At 39.4% G+C, this 18,518-nt stretch overlaps 1 protein-coding gene across 5 annotated transcripts in view; it reads right to left on the reverse strand.

Moving 5' to 3' along the window:
* Window positions 1-3,508: 3,508 nt before the first annotated feature.
* cacnb2b (calcium channel, voltage-dependent, beta 2b) overlaps window positions 3,509-18,518 on the reverse strand; it is a 39,177-nt gene continuing 24,167 nt past the window's right edge. For 4 of the 5 annotated variants that reach the window (XM_015956558.2, XM_054741799.1, XM_015956559.3 and 1 more), the window contains 11 exons: window positions 14,894-15,016; window positions 14,636-14,775; window positions 13,283-13,344; window positions 13,169-13,194; window positions 12,912-12,992; window positions 12,782-12,840; window positions 12,583-12,692; window positions 10,831-10,982; window positions 9,199-9,294; window positions 7,545-7,718; window positions 3,509-4,976 (listed from right to left, as the gene is read on the reverse strand). In XM_015956558.2, the coding sequence (XP_015812044.1) occupies window positions 4,311-4,976; window positions 7,545-7,718; window positions 9,199-9,294; window positions 10,831-10,982; window positions 12,583-12,692; window positions 12,782-12,840; window positions 12,912-12,992; window positions 13,169-13,194; window positions 13,283-13,344; window positions 14,636-14,775; window positions 14,894-15,016 (1,689 nt within the window). In that variant the 3' untranslated portion in view covers window positions 3,509-4,310. Of the gene's footprint in view, window positions 4,977-7,405; window positions 7,432-7,544; window positions 7,719-9,198; window positions 9,295-10,830; window positions 10,983-12,582; window positions 12,693-12,781; window positions 12,841-12,911; window positions 12,993-13,168; window positions 13,195-13,282; window positions 13,345-14,635; window positions 14,776-14,893; window positions 15,017-18,518 lie in introns of all 5 variants that reach the window. The other variant, XM_070541621.1, reaches the window with a different exon arrangement.

Here is an 18,518-nt window from a genome sequence, read left to right on the forward strand (position 1 = left end):
TTCATTGGCTGCCTGTGCAATACAGGGCAAAATTCAAGGTCTTGGTACTGACATACAAGGCCTTACAAGGAACTGCTCCAGCGTATCTTGGCAACCTTTTGCATAGACATGCCCCCTTGCGGGTCCTTCGCTCAGCCGGCAGGGAGCTGTTGATGGTTCCGCGCACCAAGTGCAGGTCACGGGGGGACCGTGCGTTCTCGGTGTTGGCACCTGCACTTTGGAACCAGTTACCTTTGGTGGTGCGTCAGTCACCCTCATTGGGGGTTTTTTAAGACTTGCCTTAAGACCCATTTTTTTGTCAGGGCATTCCAGGACTAGCAAATTTTACCTGGTTTCGTTGCCCTGGCCTCTTAATCTTTTTCAGGATTTTATTTTTTGTTTTTACTCTCCTCTCTTAATTTTTTTATGTTGGTTTTACGATATTTAATTCTGATGGTTTTATGTTTTTATTGTGTTGTGCTCAGCACCTTGAGCGTCTGCATTGGTCGCAGAAGGAGCTTTATAAATAAAGAAATGAAATGAAATAACTGAACAAACTGACAAAAAAACCTCGATTGCTGGTCATCAACACCCAGTTCATGACAATATTGTTTACATTTTAATTATATTTACAAGGCAGTCTTTTTTTGTCTTCATAGAAAGAAAATGAGCTCTTTTATTAGTTGAAATCTAAATATTCTTGATTCCAATTTTTTTATTGACAAGAAAACTTTTCATTCCTTTTCTACCATTTTGTTCTGAAAATGAAATTCCAAATTTTTCTACATATTTTTTTTTTCGTTTAAGCATTGTTCAAGAGTGAATTAATCATTCCCCAACATCCCAGCAGGTTCTTTCTACTTTATTTTTTATAGCATGTTTCTACTTGTGGTGCTTCAGTTTATATACATTATTATTTTTTAATTGTTTAGCATATTTTACATCATTGCAAAAATAATAAACTACATATGAAAATGAGAAAAATACCCTAAAAATAAGTAAGTCCAACCAATCATCTGTAAGTAATATGTAAATATATGCAATATATAAATATTTATCAACAGATCTTCAAGTATCTGGGCATTTTGTTTGTCATTTATGTAGAAAAAAATATATATAGAGAGAAATAATATATATTTATCCCATAACTCTGGTATAAATTATTTTACTAATTTATGTTGTTTTGAAGTTAAAATAGTTACCCTTTATGCTCAAAAGCAAATAAATGTGATTTTTACATTTTATGTCATATTGTGTTGTAACCAGTGTTGGGAAAGTTACTTTTAAAAAGTAATTAGTTATAGTTACTAATTACTTTGTCAAAAAAGTAACTCAGTTACTGAGTTACGAGATTATTAAAGTAACTAATTACCAAGAAAAATAACTACTTAGTTACTTTTTTCATTAAAGAATGCAAGAAAAATGGGTTAATTGAACTTACTTAATTTACTATAAATGACTACAATAGTGAAATATAAATGACTAATGACTGGAACTTAATAAAATGTATGTCAAAATGTTTTTTATAAACCTGAATAATTTAAATAAATGAGCACTTAACAGGAGGAACTACTAACAGGAACAATACACATATCTAGACTATTAAAATATCACTGTGTGATATTTAACAAGACCTCAATCAGCTAAAATTTAAAATTGCAATTAGAAACACCTGTAAAGGTTCCAGAGCCTTTAAATGGTCTCTCAGTCTAGTTAAATTACAGAAATGAATGTAATTTAGCACAGTATTTTAATTTTTCCAACTTCACATAATTGTCTGTTTTTAGTAGCATTTCTGTTGCTGGTAATCTAGTAACGGTTAAATAAATAAATAAAATCCTGTAAATGACACTAGAAGAGGCACAAGCCTGATGGAGGAGTTACATTTACTAACTTGGGTCAGACCCAACCACAGAAGAGCTGAAGCTGAGTGGTAAACACACACATGTACTTCTAATAACACCTGAGCACCATGACATCTGAGACTGATGTATCAGTATACAGTTTGACCATTCAACATCATCTGGTCAAAAAAGAGACACGAGACTGCATGTGTCCGCTTTTTGCCTCCATCCCACCAGCTGGAGCTCAGAGCCTGCAGCTCTGAACACAGATGAAAAAATGTCAACAATAATGTTCTCTCCTCAAGGTCCAATTTTTCAGGATTCTTCATGCCTCCATATAAGGAACACTCACAGCCTGGATTAGTTCCTAAATCAAAGAATGATTTTCTAAATTAGATATGAACTTCTACAACTTATAAGCTAGATAATCATTAAATAAACGTTTGTTTATTGCTACTTATAATTATAATATAATGAAATGTTTCAATAATCTTTGATCAATTATTGAAGTTTGAAATGAATGTTATGTTATGATTACATTGATTGAAATATGTTTCAGCATGTTGATATGACAAGGTCATAACCATCTGCACTCACACAAGAACAAAGTAAGGTTAAGTTAAACTCATGACACATAAATAGCCTTTACCCCAGATCAGAGCGTCCGGTATCAAGGAAAGCGTGTTTCTGAGATTCTTGGTAATATTACTCAAACTTGTCAACCTCTGGTTGGCTACACAAATCATAACATAAGAACATTAAAACCAGATCACTCTGGTGATTCTTCAGTTCTAGAGAAATCTTCAGACCGGCCATCTGAAGCAAAACCCTCTTTAACCATCAAAGCTTTTGACACGTCGTCAAAACCTTTTTGCACCTGCGAAGCTGATAAAGCAAACAGTTCCTGCAGAACGAGCTGATATTGTTTAAACTCCTTCAGAGTCCCAGTCGTTCCATCCATCTGTCGTGACCCAAGACATCTCTGGACTGAAGAGTCGGTACCACGGTATTCTACAGCCCTTCGGTGCCAGAGGTCAGCCGACCTCTCTGACCTTCGGATCCACCAAGAGGGTCTCCAGAACGGGTGAAGTAGACACACAGATAGCATCTGATGTGCTTTTGATAATAATCAACTTCATAGCTTAACGCAAACCAAATTCTTTTACATCCAGAACTCAGCTCTCCTAGATACGGAAGTTCTGACTAACATCGCATTCACACATAGGTTCAAACATCACACCTAGTTCCATCCATCACAGTAAAATGTTAGTGAACTTGTCATGTTTTAATTGTTGGTAAAATAAATTCTTACTTTTATAAACCTGACTCTTTTCTGAATCAAAACAAAGTGTGTACAATCCCCTAATAAATAAAGAATCCTAGAATCTTCTGATAAACACAGTAAAGACCAAGCAGGGTTGATATTCTATATTTAGATAGAGTATCACAGCTTATTGGTCATAAGTAGAGGTAATACATACATATACATACATATATATATATATATATATATATATATATATATATATATATATATATATATATATATATAGTTCTTAAAGCACTCGATTTACCAAACCCTACAGTGTTCTTGTGTAGTGTTTGGATGCAACTACATTTTGTGCAAATGGTGCAAAATAAAAGTCCGAGACCTGCTTCAACACAAGGTGCATTGAACAAAATACTACAAATATTTCATAATTTAATGAGTTTTCAATAGAATGCATATTTCTCTAAATTAACATCTTAATTCTGTACAAAACAATTTTTACCAAAACAAGTCCTGAAAAGAATGGTCATTCCTGTAAAATCAAAGCAGTCATACACATAAGTTCTCCTTACATTTACAGCACAAGGCAATTATGAAGTATATACAAATGTATAGATTGTATTCAAGCAGTATGTTTTATCAGAAGATGCATAGAATATCCAGCATGTAGCTCTGTCTGGTGTTAGAATATGCAAAATAGTAGATATGAAAAAACTATGAGCAAATAATAATTTTATTTGGATTCAAGTAGAAAAATAATTTTAGTTTCAGTTTTTACAGCAGGCCTCTACTGTTAAAAATGCAGGACAAACTTTATTTGTGATGAAAACACTGAAATATTGCAGTTTTCCGAACATTTAAATACCTTTCTTGGACTAATGACGTTGAGACTAAATGATTTCATATTTTGATCAAATTATTTTTTAACATATAGAAGAAACAGTTCATAATCTTGGGCAGTGAGATTTGAATTGTTTTCTCTATGAACATAAAGACATAAATTGGAATGTGTGTTCAAACTTGAGTTAGAATCTTTTGCATTTTTCATTTCATTTGTGTATACATAAATGTTTTAAAACTAATTTGTTTAGTTAAGTTCACGGAAATTAGGGGGGGAAAAGTGCAATAGAGTGTGGAAAGTGAAAATAATGGTGAAAAATAGTTTTCTGTATTTGCTTTATAAAATGAGCAGCATTAAACTGTTGCAGAAACAACCATCACTGGTCTATAAAGGAATCTCTGTGCCATTGTCGTCCATCTCTGTCTCTGCCTCGGTCCCTGTCTCTGTCCCTGTCCTTGTGCCGGTATCTGTCCCGGTCTCTGCCATGATAGAGGTGGTAGCTCTGGTGATTGTGTCCAGGATAGTGATCCATGTGAGTCCGAGCTGGGATATGTTGCTGGTGCCGCTGATGTCGGTTTCGTTCATTGTGCTCCTGCTCATAGCCTTCCCTATAGTGTTGCTGGCTGTTTCCACGGTGATGTTGACGGTGGTGATGGTGGTGATGGTTATAACTCTGGTGGTTATAGTTCCTCTCCTCTTCCTCCTCCACCACCTCTTCCAGCTCATCTTTCTCCTCAGGCGGGAGCCTCTGCGGGAGCCTGTGGCTGTGATCTCTGGACGACTTTGCATCCACGCTGCCGGATGTTTGATTGTGCAGGAAGTGGCTGTGGTGCTCCACCCGGCGGTGGTGATGGTGGTGATGATGGTGGTGGGTATGCTGGGGTCTCTTTGGTTCTTTCCTCAGAAGACGCTCCTCCTCCTCCCTTTGGCCTTCCTCAGCTCTTTGATCCTTATCTGGGCCTGACGGGGGCTCCTTATCTGGGTGGTTCTCTCGGGAGCCCTTCCTCTTGGAGCCAGTTGACTTCTTACCCTTCTGCTCATCCTTGTACAAAAAAAGAAAATACAGTGTCACCTAATTAGTTTCACTTTATACTTCCTTCTAAAATTATAATGCACATAAGGACTAACACAAAAGCAGGTTTTATGCTATAAAATGCAGCAATACTGGGTGTGAAATATTCAGCATGGTAAGAGATCTAAGTCCAGCTAAATTTTTTTTATATATTTATCTCAAATTTGGTTTAAGCAATATATGTGCAACAAACTTAAAAATAAGACAACTCTGACCTTTCTGCTCACATGTTACCCTCTGAATCCAGATCTATTAGCCCTTTTTAAATGTCTGAATTTTTCAAAATTATAAAATTAATGTGAAATTGGCTAAACATTTCTGTGTACCATAATTGCCACTTGGGCATCACTTCAGAAATAAAGGTGAAATCAGGTTGCAACAAATGTAAAACTTTTTTTCTTAGGGGTGATTTTTTTTTTCATCTTTTAACCCTTCCACTGTCTTTATGGGTGACCCTGCGAGGAAAGTTGACCATTGAGCAGGATTGATGGTTTATCCCTTGAGGTCCACGTGGCAGGGGTGAGGTGGTGCTCACTCCTCACCCCCTGGCACATGGACCCAAGGGATAAACCATCAACCCTGCTCAATGGTCAACTTTCCTTGCAGGGTCACATCTGTTAGTACAGTGGGAGGGTTATGGGCTAGAGACATGGGAGGCGACAAACAACCGCGATCAGCGAAATTCGTCGCTGTCGCTTTTATTACCTGACACACGGGAGGCAACCTGCGGCAGCGGTAAAGCCGTCGACGTGTTCTGTTCCATGGCAAAATTGAATCTTCTGTTGTTTTGATTGGCTGTGTCAGGTTGGAGGGAATTAAGGTTATTTAAGTGGTTCGGAATTTAAAAAAAGCAGTAAATATGATGTTTCACAAGGTGCTGCTAGAGTTATGTGAAATCTTACTTCTGATTTTACTATATAAGAAAAAATAACCTAGAATGGGTTCATCCCATATTACAAACCAGAGAAAGAAACGGAGGATACCATAATTTAACGGTAATGCACCAACAATTTCCCATGCCGTGGCCTTTTTGTGAATATCTCTATATTCTTTGTATTGTACAGTTCTGGGAAATCCATCACAGCAAGTATCAACTTCTCCTCCATGTTTGCTTGGAGATGTACGGAGCATCCTGTCTGCTCATTGGTCAATGAATGAAACCTCCATTGATTGATCCTCGTCCGAGCGACAGCGATGAAAAGTTGAAAATATTTCAATTTTCTGGGATCGTGTCGCTGGGTCGCCTGTGCACAACATGCGCACGAGAGCAGAATTCCACACGCACGTTTTTTGCGTTTCGCTTAGTAGGAGGGAGACCCGCGATTATTGCTTTGTCGCGCATGTCTCATTGAAAATGAGTGGAGGAGAGGCGATGTCGCCTCCCGTGTATCGAGCCCATCAAAGGGGCCACATCATGGAAAATCCACTTTTTGGAGCTTTTTACCGTGTGATATTATTTCCTTTTGAAAAACAAAGTTTTGGCTGAATTCATGCATTTTCCTGTTACACCTGCAAATTTTGAGTTTTACTTTGAAAATCCTGTAAAGCGTCAAGGCAACACATTCTAATCCAAAGAGGCTAAAACTGACGAAGGGTGACCAAGTGTTTGTTTCCGACACGTTGGTGCCAGAGTGTCGCTTTCCGACGCCCGCGGTCAAACTGAGATTTTGGCAAATTGTGACCTTTACCCTCTTGCAATTAAACCTTCCCCTCACCCCCATCCTAACCTTGACCCACTTGCGCATGCAATTTTTTGTTGCTTGTTGTGTCGTTCCTCTCAAACACGGTTAATGGGAAATTTAGAAAGAGAAACTGGGCTAAGGTTAGGATGGGGGCGAGGGGAAGGTTAAATCGCTTGAGGTTAGAGGTTAAATGTTGGTGAAATGTCCGTTTTACCGCCGGCGTCAGCACAGCGGGTCGCCTCCCGACGCGTTGGGGCTCCGAACGCGTTGGAAACAAACGCTTGGTCACCCTTCATAAATTCACCCGCTTCGGGTGTGAGAATTTGTTGGTCAGGGAAAAGGAAATGTGTCATCAGGTCCTGCTACTCTCCTGGAAGCTAGTCTCCGATCTGAAACCTGCCTACCCTGGCCATCACAGAAAATGTATCTACTAATAATTACTAATTTAAGACGAATTCAGGTTAATGAAAATAATGGGTGTTTAAGATAAATGACATTTCAGTAGTACCATTGGTCATATGCTGGGCCTACCTTTGCTCTCAATTGTTTAAAATAGTACAATATAGAACCTTTAAAAACATATTATCTCTTTTCTTTAGACTGAAAAATATGAAACAAGAAGGAAAATCAGATGTGTTTACTACAGCTTACCCTACTCTTCTTTTAACAGCTCTATGCCTTTTCAGCGCTAGTAGATTTTCAATGTATTTTACTTACCAGCTACTATCTCATTTCTTCTTCAACTTTTGTTGAAGTTAGATGGGAAAACATAGAATGAAAATGTTAGATGGATCAATGGGATGAGATGAGGGTGACTTTACACATTTTCTTAAGTCATGTTACCAAATGTTTGTACCGGTATTGTTGTAGGACTGGCAGGAAGCGTGTTCTCAGCCAGCTGCGCCACCACGGCGTTAGCAGGTTCCATCTCTGGTGGATGTGTTGCTCTCCAGTAGGATTCAAGGTAATCAGCAATGTGTTCACAGGCGTCCAGCAGCTGGTTTTCATCCAAGATGACATCAAACATTTCCTAATGGACACCAAATAAGTCAGTAGTTAGGGAGGCAATCTCAAAAATAATATAGTGTAGAGAATAAAACAATCAGTTTTTCCCTTGAACCATAGTTTGAAAGAAGCTGCGTGCATTTTTAAATGCCAATAGAAGGTAATTTGTGATTAAACAAAACTAACTTTTAGAAAGATTAAATAAAAGCTAAAAATATAAGAAAATGATGTGAAAAAGTATGGTTCACTTCATCTTTTACTGTTTATGGGCTCGACACACGGGAGGCGACAAACGACCGCGATCAGCGAAATTTGTTGCCGTCACTTTTACTACCTGACACACGGGAGGCGATCCGCGGCAGTGGCCAGCGGCAAAGCCGTCTACGCGTTCTGTTCCATGGCGAAATCGAAACTTCCGTTGTTTTGTTTGTCTGTGTCAGGTTGGAGGGAATTAAGGTTATTTAAGCGGTTCCGAGTTAATAAAGTGGTAGATATGTTTCACAAGGTGCTGCTAGAGTTCTGTTAAATCTTACTTCTGATTTTACTAAATAAAACATAATAATAATCAACTTCTCCTTCATGTTTGCTCGGAGATGTACGGAGCATCCTGTCCGCTCATTGGTCAGTGAATGAAACCTCCGTTGATTGGTCCTCGTCCGAGCGACAGCGATGAAAAGTTGAAAATGTTTCAACTTTCTGGGATTGTGTCGCTGGGTCGCCTGTGCACGACACGTGCACGAGCGCAAAATTTCACATGCACCTTTTTCGCGTTTCGCTTGGTAGGAGGGAGACCCGCGATTATCGCTGTGTCGCGCATGTCTCATTGAAAATGAATGGAGGAGAGGCGACAAACGACCGCGATCAGCGAAATTTGTCACTGTCGTTTTTACTACCTGACACACGGGAGGTGACCCGCGGCAGCGGCCAGCGGCAAAGCCGTCTACTCGTTCTGTTCCATGGCGAAATCGAAACTTCCGTTGTTTTGCTTGGCTTTGTCAGGTTGGAGGGAATTAAGGTTATTTAAGCGGTTCAGAGTTAATAAAGTGGTAGATATGATGTTTCACAAGGTGCTGCTAGAGTTATGTGAAATCTTACTTCTGATTTTACTATATAAAACATAATAATAATCAACTTCTCCTTCATGTTTGCTCGGAGATGTACAGAGCATCCTGTCCGCTCATTGGTCAGTGAATGAAACCTCCATTGATTGATCCTCGTCCGAGCGACAGCGATGAAAATTTGAAAATGTTTCAACTTTCTGGGATCGCGTCGCTGGGTCGCCTGTGCACGACACGTGCACGAGCGCAAAATTTCACACGCACGTTTTTCGCGTTTCGCTTGGTAAGAGGGAGACCCGCGATTATCGCTTTGTTGCGCATGTCTCATTGAAAATGAATGGAGGAGAGGCGATGTCGCCTCCCGTGTGTCGAGCCCATTATGCTCATTTCTCTGTTTAAGACAGTCACCACATGCAGTACCTACATCGTCCACTAGAGTGCACTTACCGAAGGACATTGAGCAAGTTTATCTGCAGCCACAAGCTGAACATTTAGATGCTTGGTCTGAGACTTTCCTCTAGTTTTAATCAGTCTCGTCAACACCTGCACAACAGGAAGAGGAAAAAAAGTCAGAGAACAATTACAGAAAACCCCTCCATCCATCCATTTTTGGCTGCTTATCCGGAGTTGGGTCGCGGGGGCAGTAGCCCAAGCAGGGAGGCCCAGACTTCCCTCTCCCCAACCACTTGGGCCAGCTCCTCTGGGGGATTCCTAAGGCATTCCCTGGCCAGCACGTCCTGGGTCATGTTTCATCCTAGTTGAACGTGCCTGGAAAACCTCGCCAGGGAGGCGTCCAGGAGGCATCCTAAATACATGCCTGAGCCACCCCAACTGGCTTCTCTCAGTGTGGAGGAGCAGCGGATCTACTCCAAGCCCTCCCGGATGATTGAGCTTCTCACCCTATCTCTAAAGGAGGGCCCAGATGCCCAGCAGAGAAAACTCATTTTGGCCATTTCTATCCGTGATCTCATTCATTTGGTCACTGCCCAAAGCTCGGGTAGGAACGTAGATCGACCATTAAATCAAGAGCTTCGCCTTCTGGCTCAGCTCTCTCTTCACCACAACAGGCCGGTACAACACCCGCATCACTGCAGACGCAGCACCTATCTGCCTATCGATCTCGTGCTCCAGCTTTCCCTCACTCGTGAACAAGACCTCAGGATACTTAAACTCCTCCACTTGGGAACTACTTGTGGTAGTCATTTCTTTGGAAACCATTTCAACTGCAAAATGATGCTGAATTGACTCAAATAACAAAAAATATCAAATTTATCTCAAATGTATTTATTTTTCCAGTATATTTTTACCTATTTTATAACTAAACATTCACAGAGCATAGTACTTAAAGATTAGGGGAATAAAAACTGATATGTAATATTGATAAAGCTAAACATTTAGCTTTCGGAGAACAATGTCCTCATCAGATCATCTTAATGATTTTCAGTTTTTACTTACTTGCAAACAGTTTCCGAGGTAGACCGAGAGGACAGAGTTGCTCCTTCCGCTCCTTTATTTACCATTATTTACAGAAAACATAAAGGATATTTTAACTTTCCCTTTTTAGGCTTGCTTTAAGCACCTCCTAAAGTCTGTTTTAACTCAGCCATAAAACCAAAAGTAAAACTCTCCTTGCTGTGCGTTAGTGTTTTTAATATTTTAATCTAATTGTAGAAATGTCTCCTCAGCCTTCATTATTTTCTACAGGAACGGTTCATCACTAAACCAAACAAATCAGCTGTGTTCATGATCTAAAAGATGCAGAAAATGTGATCGAAGCACACTCCACTACAGCATGTCAGCTCCACTTTATTAAGAGTAAAGTGGGACCTAACAGGGACTGATCCAGACACTCTGAAGTTGCAAGTGTACGGTATTCTGGCCACAGAGGGCGGAGGGGTCCAAGTGACATTTCACTGACCCTGTAAAGGGTAATTTTAGCACATACTGGCTCAAGAAAAATATTTAAAAATATGAAAAAAGTTGCATAACATGTCTTTAAATACAAGCATAAATAATGCAAGACCAGATTGAGGAAAATGCATTTAATTTGATTGCACAGCTTGTGCAGCTGACCCTTACCTTAGGTGAAGAGATCTTCACATACACCAGGATAGGAGCGAGGGAGGTCTTGGACACCTGCAGAGGGTGGTTAACTGTGTCTGCATCTAAAATCACCAGCTGCAAGCTTCGGGCCAGCTCAAATATCCGTTCCACCTCACCCTGGATCTGGGCTGCAAAAGCAAGACGGGACAAGGCTTCAACATGTTGAATCCAGTTAAAATTCACTTTTCAGTGCATTTCCTATACATACAAAGCCATACCTTATAGCTAGAAAAGTTATTTTATATAATATGTATGACTATTTTATTCATCGAAGTCAATGTAAATTTAGGAGACTTGAAATATTTACACCCTTTTTTCTGAGAGCTACTTGTTGTATCTGAGTTCCAGAAATTTCAGTGAGAGTTAATGACTTTATTTCTATTTCTTCTGCTGCCAAGAACCTTATAAATTATAGGCGGTACGCCAAATGAAAGTACCGGTACACAAACGTGTTCAATTAATAACATAATAATAAAAGCTTTCTCACAAATTCGGTCATCACATTTAAAACTATAATTGTGATTTGATCCACAAACTGTGCATAACTTTATTTATTTGCACAAGTTACACTTGATTTACTGCTCTCTTGGGAGGAGTCATTTAAAAATTCACTAGTGGAAGAGCACAAAAGCAGGACATTGACTTGAGTCTAAAAAACACAAACACAAAAGACTCGGCATCAAAGTTCAGCTCAACAAGCCAAAACAACAAGGTCTGGTATGGTTCTGTATAAAAAGCGTAAGGTGATGGATAAGTGGTGAGAGGAAGAACATCGGGAAGGTGGAGCGCTCAGATACACAAGGACTACCAGAGCTTTCAGTCATACATACCAGCAGTATCTGGAGTGAGACAGCAATGAGAGGGGTAAGAGTAAGAAAACCAAGTAAATCTCTTTCCTTCTCTGATTTAGACCAGTTCTTTTCTCCTCTAATGAAACATGCAGACAAGAAAGTGGTAGGGACTAGAGAGGGACTTGGACTATCCTACAAGGCAAAGTCTCCAAGCAAAAATAAAGCCATCAAAAGCAGAATTTTCACAATTGTTGAATCTGCCAATAAGTCAGAATTCTTCCCTGTTTCCATCCTGTAATACAACTTCAGTCCACTGAAAGGTGGTGGGAACCCAACGTTCTACTGGACTTCATTGTGGTTGTTAAGCATCGCTGATCTGCATGTACGCTGTTGCAGATATTCAACAAAAATCACTTCCAATAGCCAGTGGCGTCTCCAAGAGGGATCAAAAAGGTCAAAAGTACATTCAAAAACATATAGAGAAAAACGTGCAATGCCTAAAAAAAATATGACGACTGCAGTGAGGTTAGAAATGCCTTGCAACAAGCCACATCCATTGAAACGTCATAGATTGTTTGCAAATAACTAGGTTTAAATAAAGGTTTATAACAAATAGAACATTTTTCTAAAAGATTTTTCTAAAAGGGTTTCTGGCTAATCAATAAAATAGAGAGAACCAACCGTAAAGGACTAGAAGAACAGAAAAAGTGCCAACACATTCTTTTTGAACTCAATATCATAAAAAAAGAGGTTTACTTGGGTGAGTTTTGTCACGGAGTACAACGTGCACCAGAAGACAAACTGGTTTAGCTGTGCTTTCCCTGCTTTATTTGACATGTAATTAAATCAACTCTAGATATTTTGTCTGCTTTTTAGAGAAAAAGAGGCCAATTCCAGGGATAATTAGTCTGCACCTTTGTAATGATATATCACCAACCTAAATTAGATCGTGTGTTGGACCGATCCATTAAAGCCTTCTTTCCAGGGTTGTTGAGGATGGAGCGTTTAGCCAGAGAGATGTCAGCTGTGACCCGTGTGATGGTAATTCTGAAGGAGACACAGTCAAACCAACTCAGATTTATAAATGTAACGTTTGTTGTGTTTGATTATTTAAAGAAAAGAAAAAGAGAATTTACCGTCCTTCAAATCGGTGTTTTAAAAAGTCAAATAGTGCTTTTTGCATCATGTCCGTTACCTGGAAACATTCAAAATGAGTTGAAAGTTGAAGTTGTGTTGTAGTTGAATCAAGCTTTGAAGAAAACTCACCTCTAAGCCCTTCAGCGATGGTCCCATCAGGACCACAGGACGCATCGTGGGCACTACGTCATACATGGCCACCTGCTCTCCCTGAACACATGAACAATCATCCTTACTTCTTAAATAAGATTCACAAAGCCCATTTCTTTTTTAGTGAATGTGTTTGACACCAAACTAAATCCTACAAGCCTCTGGGATTTCTGCAGCTGTCCTTTTTTTTCTGTGCCAAATTCTCTCATCTGCTCAAACGTAGTTCAGCTACTCACCGGTTTCTTTTTCACCTGCTGATTGGCTGCTCACACAAACAACAAAAGTTACCAAATCACCAGTCATAAAGGAGAAAATGTCGATTCTTCCCTTTGTTTACTTCAGAAACTGACCTTGTGATGGAGGAGTGTATTTCTTTGAGTTCAGATCTTGAGCTGCTTGAGTTGCAGCTTTGCTGAAATAAAAAAAAAAATATGTTCCTGCATTAGCTTGTGGTGATTTAAATCACACTTCCCTGATTTTTTAAATGATAAAAACATAGCTCTCATCCAGAATATGCAAGAAAAGCTTTAGAGCTCTGAGAATTGATTTCCACTTGACTTTATGACCCTCAAATGACCTTTTGTCACTTTAATGCATTTAGTTACAGTATATTCAAACATTAACTTGCAGAGAATGCTACAATCTAATGGCATCAAAACAACTACCAACCATTCTTATGTCTGCATACTTATTAAAACAAAGCTTTTAATCATTTTATTTCACGATCTTCACACTCGACTGGTTCGGGTTAGGACTGGAGCTTCTCAGCTTTCATCAGACAGATAACAGAGTCATCCTGAACAGGTCACTTCATCATCCATAGTCATAATATTCTTTTATTTCACCATGGTTTAATCTCGCCTGTCCTTCCTAGACATGAAACAGTTCTTCCTGTGACCCACACTCTCTTACATAACCTTTAGACTAATCTCTGTTTTCTAAAAGTATCAACTGAATGTTGTAATCCCACTGTGTGTTTCTCAGTAGTGGTTTTATTATTGTCTGGATGATATAGCCCACAGCAGTTGGGTCATTTGGGAGCACAGCTGTGCCAAAAATTAAATCAATTTCACTCCTTTCTTACAGATAATTCCCTTTCCTAAATTATTTTTATAAGTTTCAAGCACTTTTTATTAGAAACTGTATGAGCCATTATAATAATCTAATATTCCTTCATGCGCATGCTCAACTCACAGGACTTTCTTATTTCTGTAGGATTTTTCCCATGACCACCAACTGAAATACGTATTTTTTTCTTATGACGATGGTTTTGTTGGGACCTAAACATTTTTACTTCACACTCAACTGTCCGCAATATAGTCAAAAAGATAAGTAGTTTCAAGTCATTGAATTACGCAGACCACAGTTTATGCACAACTCTTTGGTAAATGTTATTTTTGTGATGCAGGTTACTTACTGATGCTCCTTCATGTAAATTTGAGCTGATTTCATTGCAGACAGAACTACTTATGTACAACTGTTTCAGAGTTCTGAGCTTTAACACCTCATTTTCAGACATTTCACATGCTAAAATTTGTAATTTTATGTCATTTCCCACTAACTGAGCATTTTCTTTCCCTTCAAGACTAAAAAGTGACTTGACAAAACTAAAGAAGTCAGAGAAAAAGTGTGTTTAAAGTTTAAATTGGTCCATTGGACACTTTTAAAAAGAACATCTGTGCAGACTAGAGTTGTGTACTTACGTGGCTAAGGCCTTGGCAGCTTTCCTTGCTTGGACTTCCCTTCTGATGAGGATGGTTTCCAGGTTGACTGGACTGGGGATGAAGCCCACAACACCATCCTCCTTCACAGGTCGTCCAATCCACCAATCGTTGTTAAATTTCTGTCCATCGTAAAGCAGGAAAAAAAATAATAATTCTGAATCCACCACAACCAACTACCCGTCTAGGTGGCGGTAGTGCCTGTTGCAGGTCAGTTTTGCAGAAAGTGTGATTTCAAACCTCTTTGACATGCAGGAAGTCTTTGGCCTCAAATGTGACTGCTTGGCCTGGCACAGGAACGTTGTCGTCATCAGCTGGGGTGTAGGAGAAGTTGCAACGTACAGCAAATGCCACAGGCTTGTACTGGGGACACAAGACAAGTTTTCCAAATATTTCCTGCTCACATGGCGCACAAAACAACCTTGATTTCATTGCATTAATGGTTTTTAAAAAATCCAATATTTTTTATCTCTACAGCAGGGGTGTCAAACTCATTTTAGCTCAGGGGCCACATTGAGGGAAATCTAGTCCCAAGTGGGCCGGACCGGTAAATTAAAAAAAAACTTCAGATTGTTTTCTTTGTTTTAATACAATCAATATAAAACAAGGCTGGAGCCTGAGGACAGTGTATCCAAAATAGTACAAGTACAACACCTGAAGTGTACTTGAAAATTTGAAAAAAAAAATAAAAAAATCAATGAATAAAAAACATTCCTTAGTGATTCAAAGAGCTTACAGATAACATGGCTAGATCACTTTCATGCAGTGTTTAAAGTATATTTGACTCATTTTACTTTACATCTTTTAGCTTTCACCAGCACATCAATATCAGAAGTCCCATCCTGAGTGGCGGCTAACTTCAGGATGTGATTCAAGTTCTTGTGTGAGCCTTGAGCGCAGCTTTGTTTTATTTATACTCATTACAGAGAAAACTTGCTCACAAAGATACGTTTGTTTTCACTCTACATGGTAAAGTATGAAAATAAAGTTTACACAACCATCTCGCGGGTCGGATTTAACCCGCTTGCGGGCCGGATCCGGCCAGCGGGCCGCACATTTGACACCCCTGATCTACAGGAAAGATTTCTTTGCTGACCCATTAATGAACCTTTTGCCCAGCAGGTCAGACACCTGGTGGAGACCAGTTTATGCCTTACTGAAACTGACAATGAACTTTAAACTACTAAAGCAAAAAAAATAAAAAAAAAAAATAAAAAGTTAAATATATGAGAATATTTGAAAATAAGTTATATAATGTTACACCACAATAAAATGCTGCAAAATTAAAATTTTTACAAAAATGAAATATCCCACAATTTTGTTATTTCCTGTATGTTTCCAGTCAGCACGCACCCAGCAGGTTTTTTGGTGTGATCTACTTTAACTTGGGTTTCCTGAGAATTAGGAGAAAATTCTGTCAGGCAAACTTGGCTAGCGTGGCTCCAGGAGCCACTGAGCTTTTCTCATCCTAACAGTTTCTCATGCAAATTGCTTTAATGACCCTTAAGAGGCTCACTACAACCTCTAATAAAATATGGTATTCATCATATGAGGACAACTTTCTCTGAGAAAGCCTCTGCCAACATTTTAATAAAGAGACACAAGAATCAGCAGGACAGGCAGGTGCAGGTGTGATTACATTAATGATGCTAAAATCCATTTGTCTGCTTCACTTTCACAGGGAAGGAACTGAGGTTGTGTTCATCTACCATCCTCACTGTGACAAATGAACACGTCCACCATGAGCAAAAGCCTGCTGCATCTTCCTCTCTGATGCAGGATAGCTACTCGTGCTTCCCAACCTGTTGGTGCTGTAATCCCATCAGAGTGGCATACCGATCAAGCTGCTAATTACTCCGCTTGGGAAGATGAGGCTGTGGGGTCAGCAAGGGACAAGCAGAGTTCTTCCTCCTTAATTGTCAGTGAGAGCACATTGAATTGGTAGTGGAGGGTTTATTTTATAAATTAAACAGCGCATCCGCAGGGGACACAGGGAGAGGGGTTTTGGAAACCAGCAGTGACGTTTTCCTTATGTAATCGTGGTGATCTTCATGATGCGATAAAAAAAATTTATTTAGCTGCAGGATGGCATGTCAGGGAGGTTTTATAGGCTGATTTGATTCCAGAAATGCACTTGAATGTTGAAAGAAACTTTATTCTTCCCAAAACAAAGGTTCCAAAATATTGCAGATGTAAGAAACCGATGATCTTCAAACATTTTTAGGATACCCCCCCCCCCCCCCCCCCCCCCATTTTGAAATGTGCCCCAATACAAAACTTGAGGGGAAAAAAAACACATATTTGCTGCGGCAAACTTCCTGAACAGCCTCTGTTAAGAGAAGTGGCTCAATCAGACTAAAATCCCATTCGCAAGCTTTATTCTCCAGAATCTCTTATTAGTTCCTGCCACATTATACTGTATATTCACCCTTTAGACAGTCACAAACTTAGCATTACAGTTCTTTAAACTAATGTCTGTGGTTTCTTATGAGCATAAATAGTACAAGCTTAGAATGCTGACAGCAGTGTAATGTTAATGACATAACATTCACATGGATGTCTGTGAACCTGGAGCTGCTTTAGGGGAGGACGTGTATGCCCTATGTAACGTGAGGAAATATGGGTTTTCTGTCACAATGGTGGTGTTGGACGCAGCTGGGTCATAGCTGGGTCGCTGAGAACTTTCACCCACAGATTAAGACCTGAACGCCAGTGAGTCTGGGAGGAAACCATAACATCTGCCACCTGCAGTCTACCAGAAGATGTGTTTACATGAGTTGTACCCAGACCAAGTCAAAACATAAAGTTTAAACTTCGTTTTCTTGATTTTAATGTTAAAATAACCATTATCATTTTGCTCATTATAAATGTGTTTAATCAAATAAATGACTAGTATGCTTTGGGGTAATTATAATGGATTAATGAATCCACACTTAAGTAGATAATGTTGAATGTGTGGTACTGACCTTCACACTCAAGCACACAAACATTCACACACACCCACACATATCTGCCCACAGTAAACTCCAGACACATTTGATGACGCACATGTTTTGCTTTGAGAAGAGAGGTTTTTGGTAAGTTTTCAGTTTTATGAGGCAGTTCGTGTTGGACAACGGGAAAGAACAGACCTGAAAACCAAAGGGGGGGCAGAGCCTGTTGGCTCGTTCTTCCCCCCTTTCACGCTGTTTCTGCCAAGCCAGGCAGAATAGCTGAATCGCGACTTCTAACGAAGACTCATTACCGAGTCTTTTGATTTCTGAGTGAATTAACTTAAGAAAGCGCATCGATAAAACGCTCTACCATCCACGTGTACCGAGGGCAACTCTGGACCGGTTCCGTCGACACCTATGTCTCCTGTCAGCCGCCGGTGTCATCTGGATGAACCACAACATCCTCCACGGCCCGGATCCGAAAGAGGGTCCACAAGAGTTCGGTGAGACAGAGCACGGTTTTAGCGTTTGATGCAGTTCTCTGATAAGACCTAAGTTTATCCAAACCATCACTTCACTCAGACACCTGTTTCTTCCTGAAGCAAAATCAGACTCACACGCATTCATGTCACAACATTCTCAATCTTCATAAATTCACCAGAAGGTCTATTTGAGCAAGAACAGCATATAAACTGTTAAAAGATTGTCCCACAAAGTTGCCAATGTGATTGTTATTTCCTGTTTGTCAATTTTCAAAATCATTAGTTTAATTTGAAGAATTAAAACTTTTAATCCTTCAAACTTGTTTCCTCATTGAACTGAAACACAGACACTCAGATATTATCGGCAGTTTATGGATGAAAACAACCTTTGAGTCTTCTGAACAATATAAAATTTGGTTATTGATTTATTAAAATTAATATTCCGAATTA

The sequence above is a fragment of the Nothobranchius furzeri genome, chromosome 11 (assembly GCF_043380555.1).
Source record: "Nothobranchius furzeri strain GRZ-AD chromosome 11, NfurGRZ-RIMD1, whole genome shotgun sequence".
In the NCBI taxonomy this organism is placed as follows: Eukaryota; Metazoa; Chordata; class Actinopteri; order Cyprinodontiformes; family Nothobranchiidae; genus Nothobranchius; species Nothobranchius furzeri.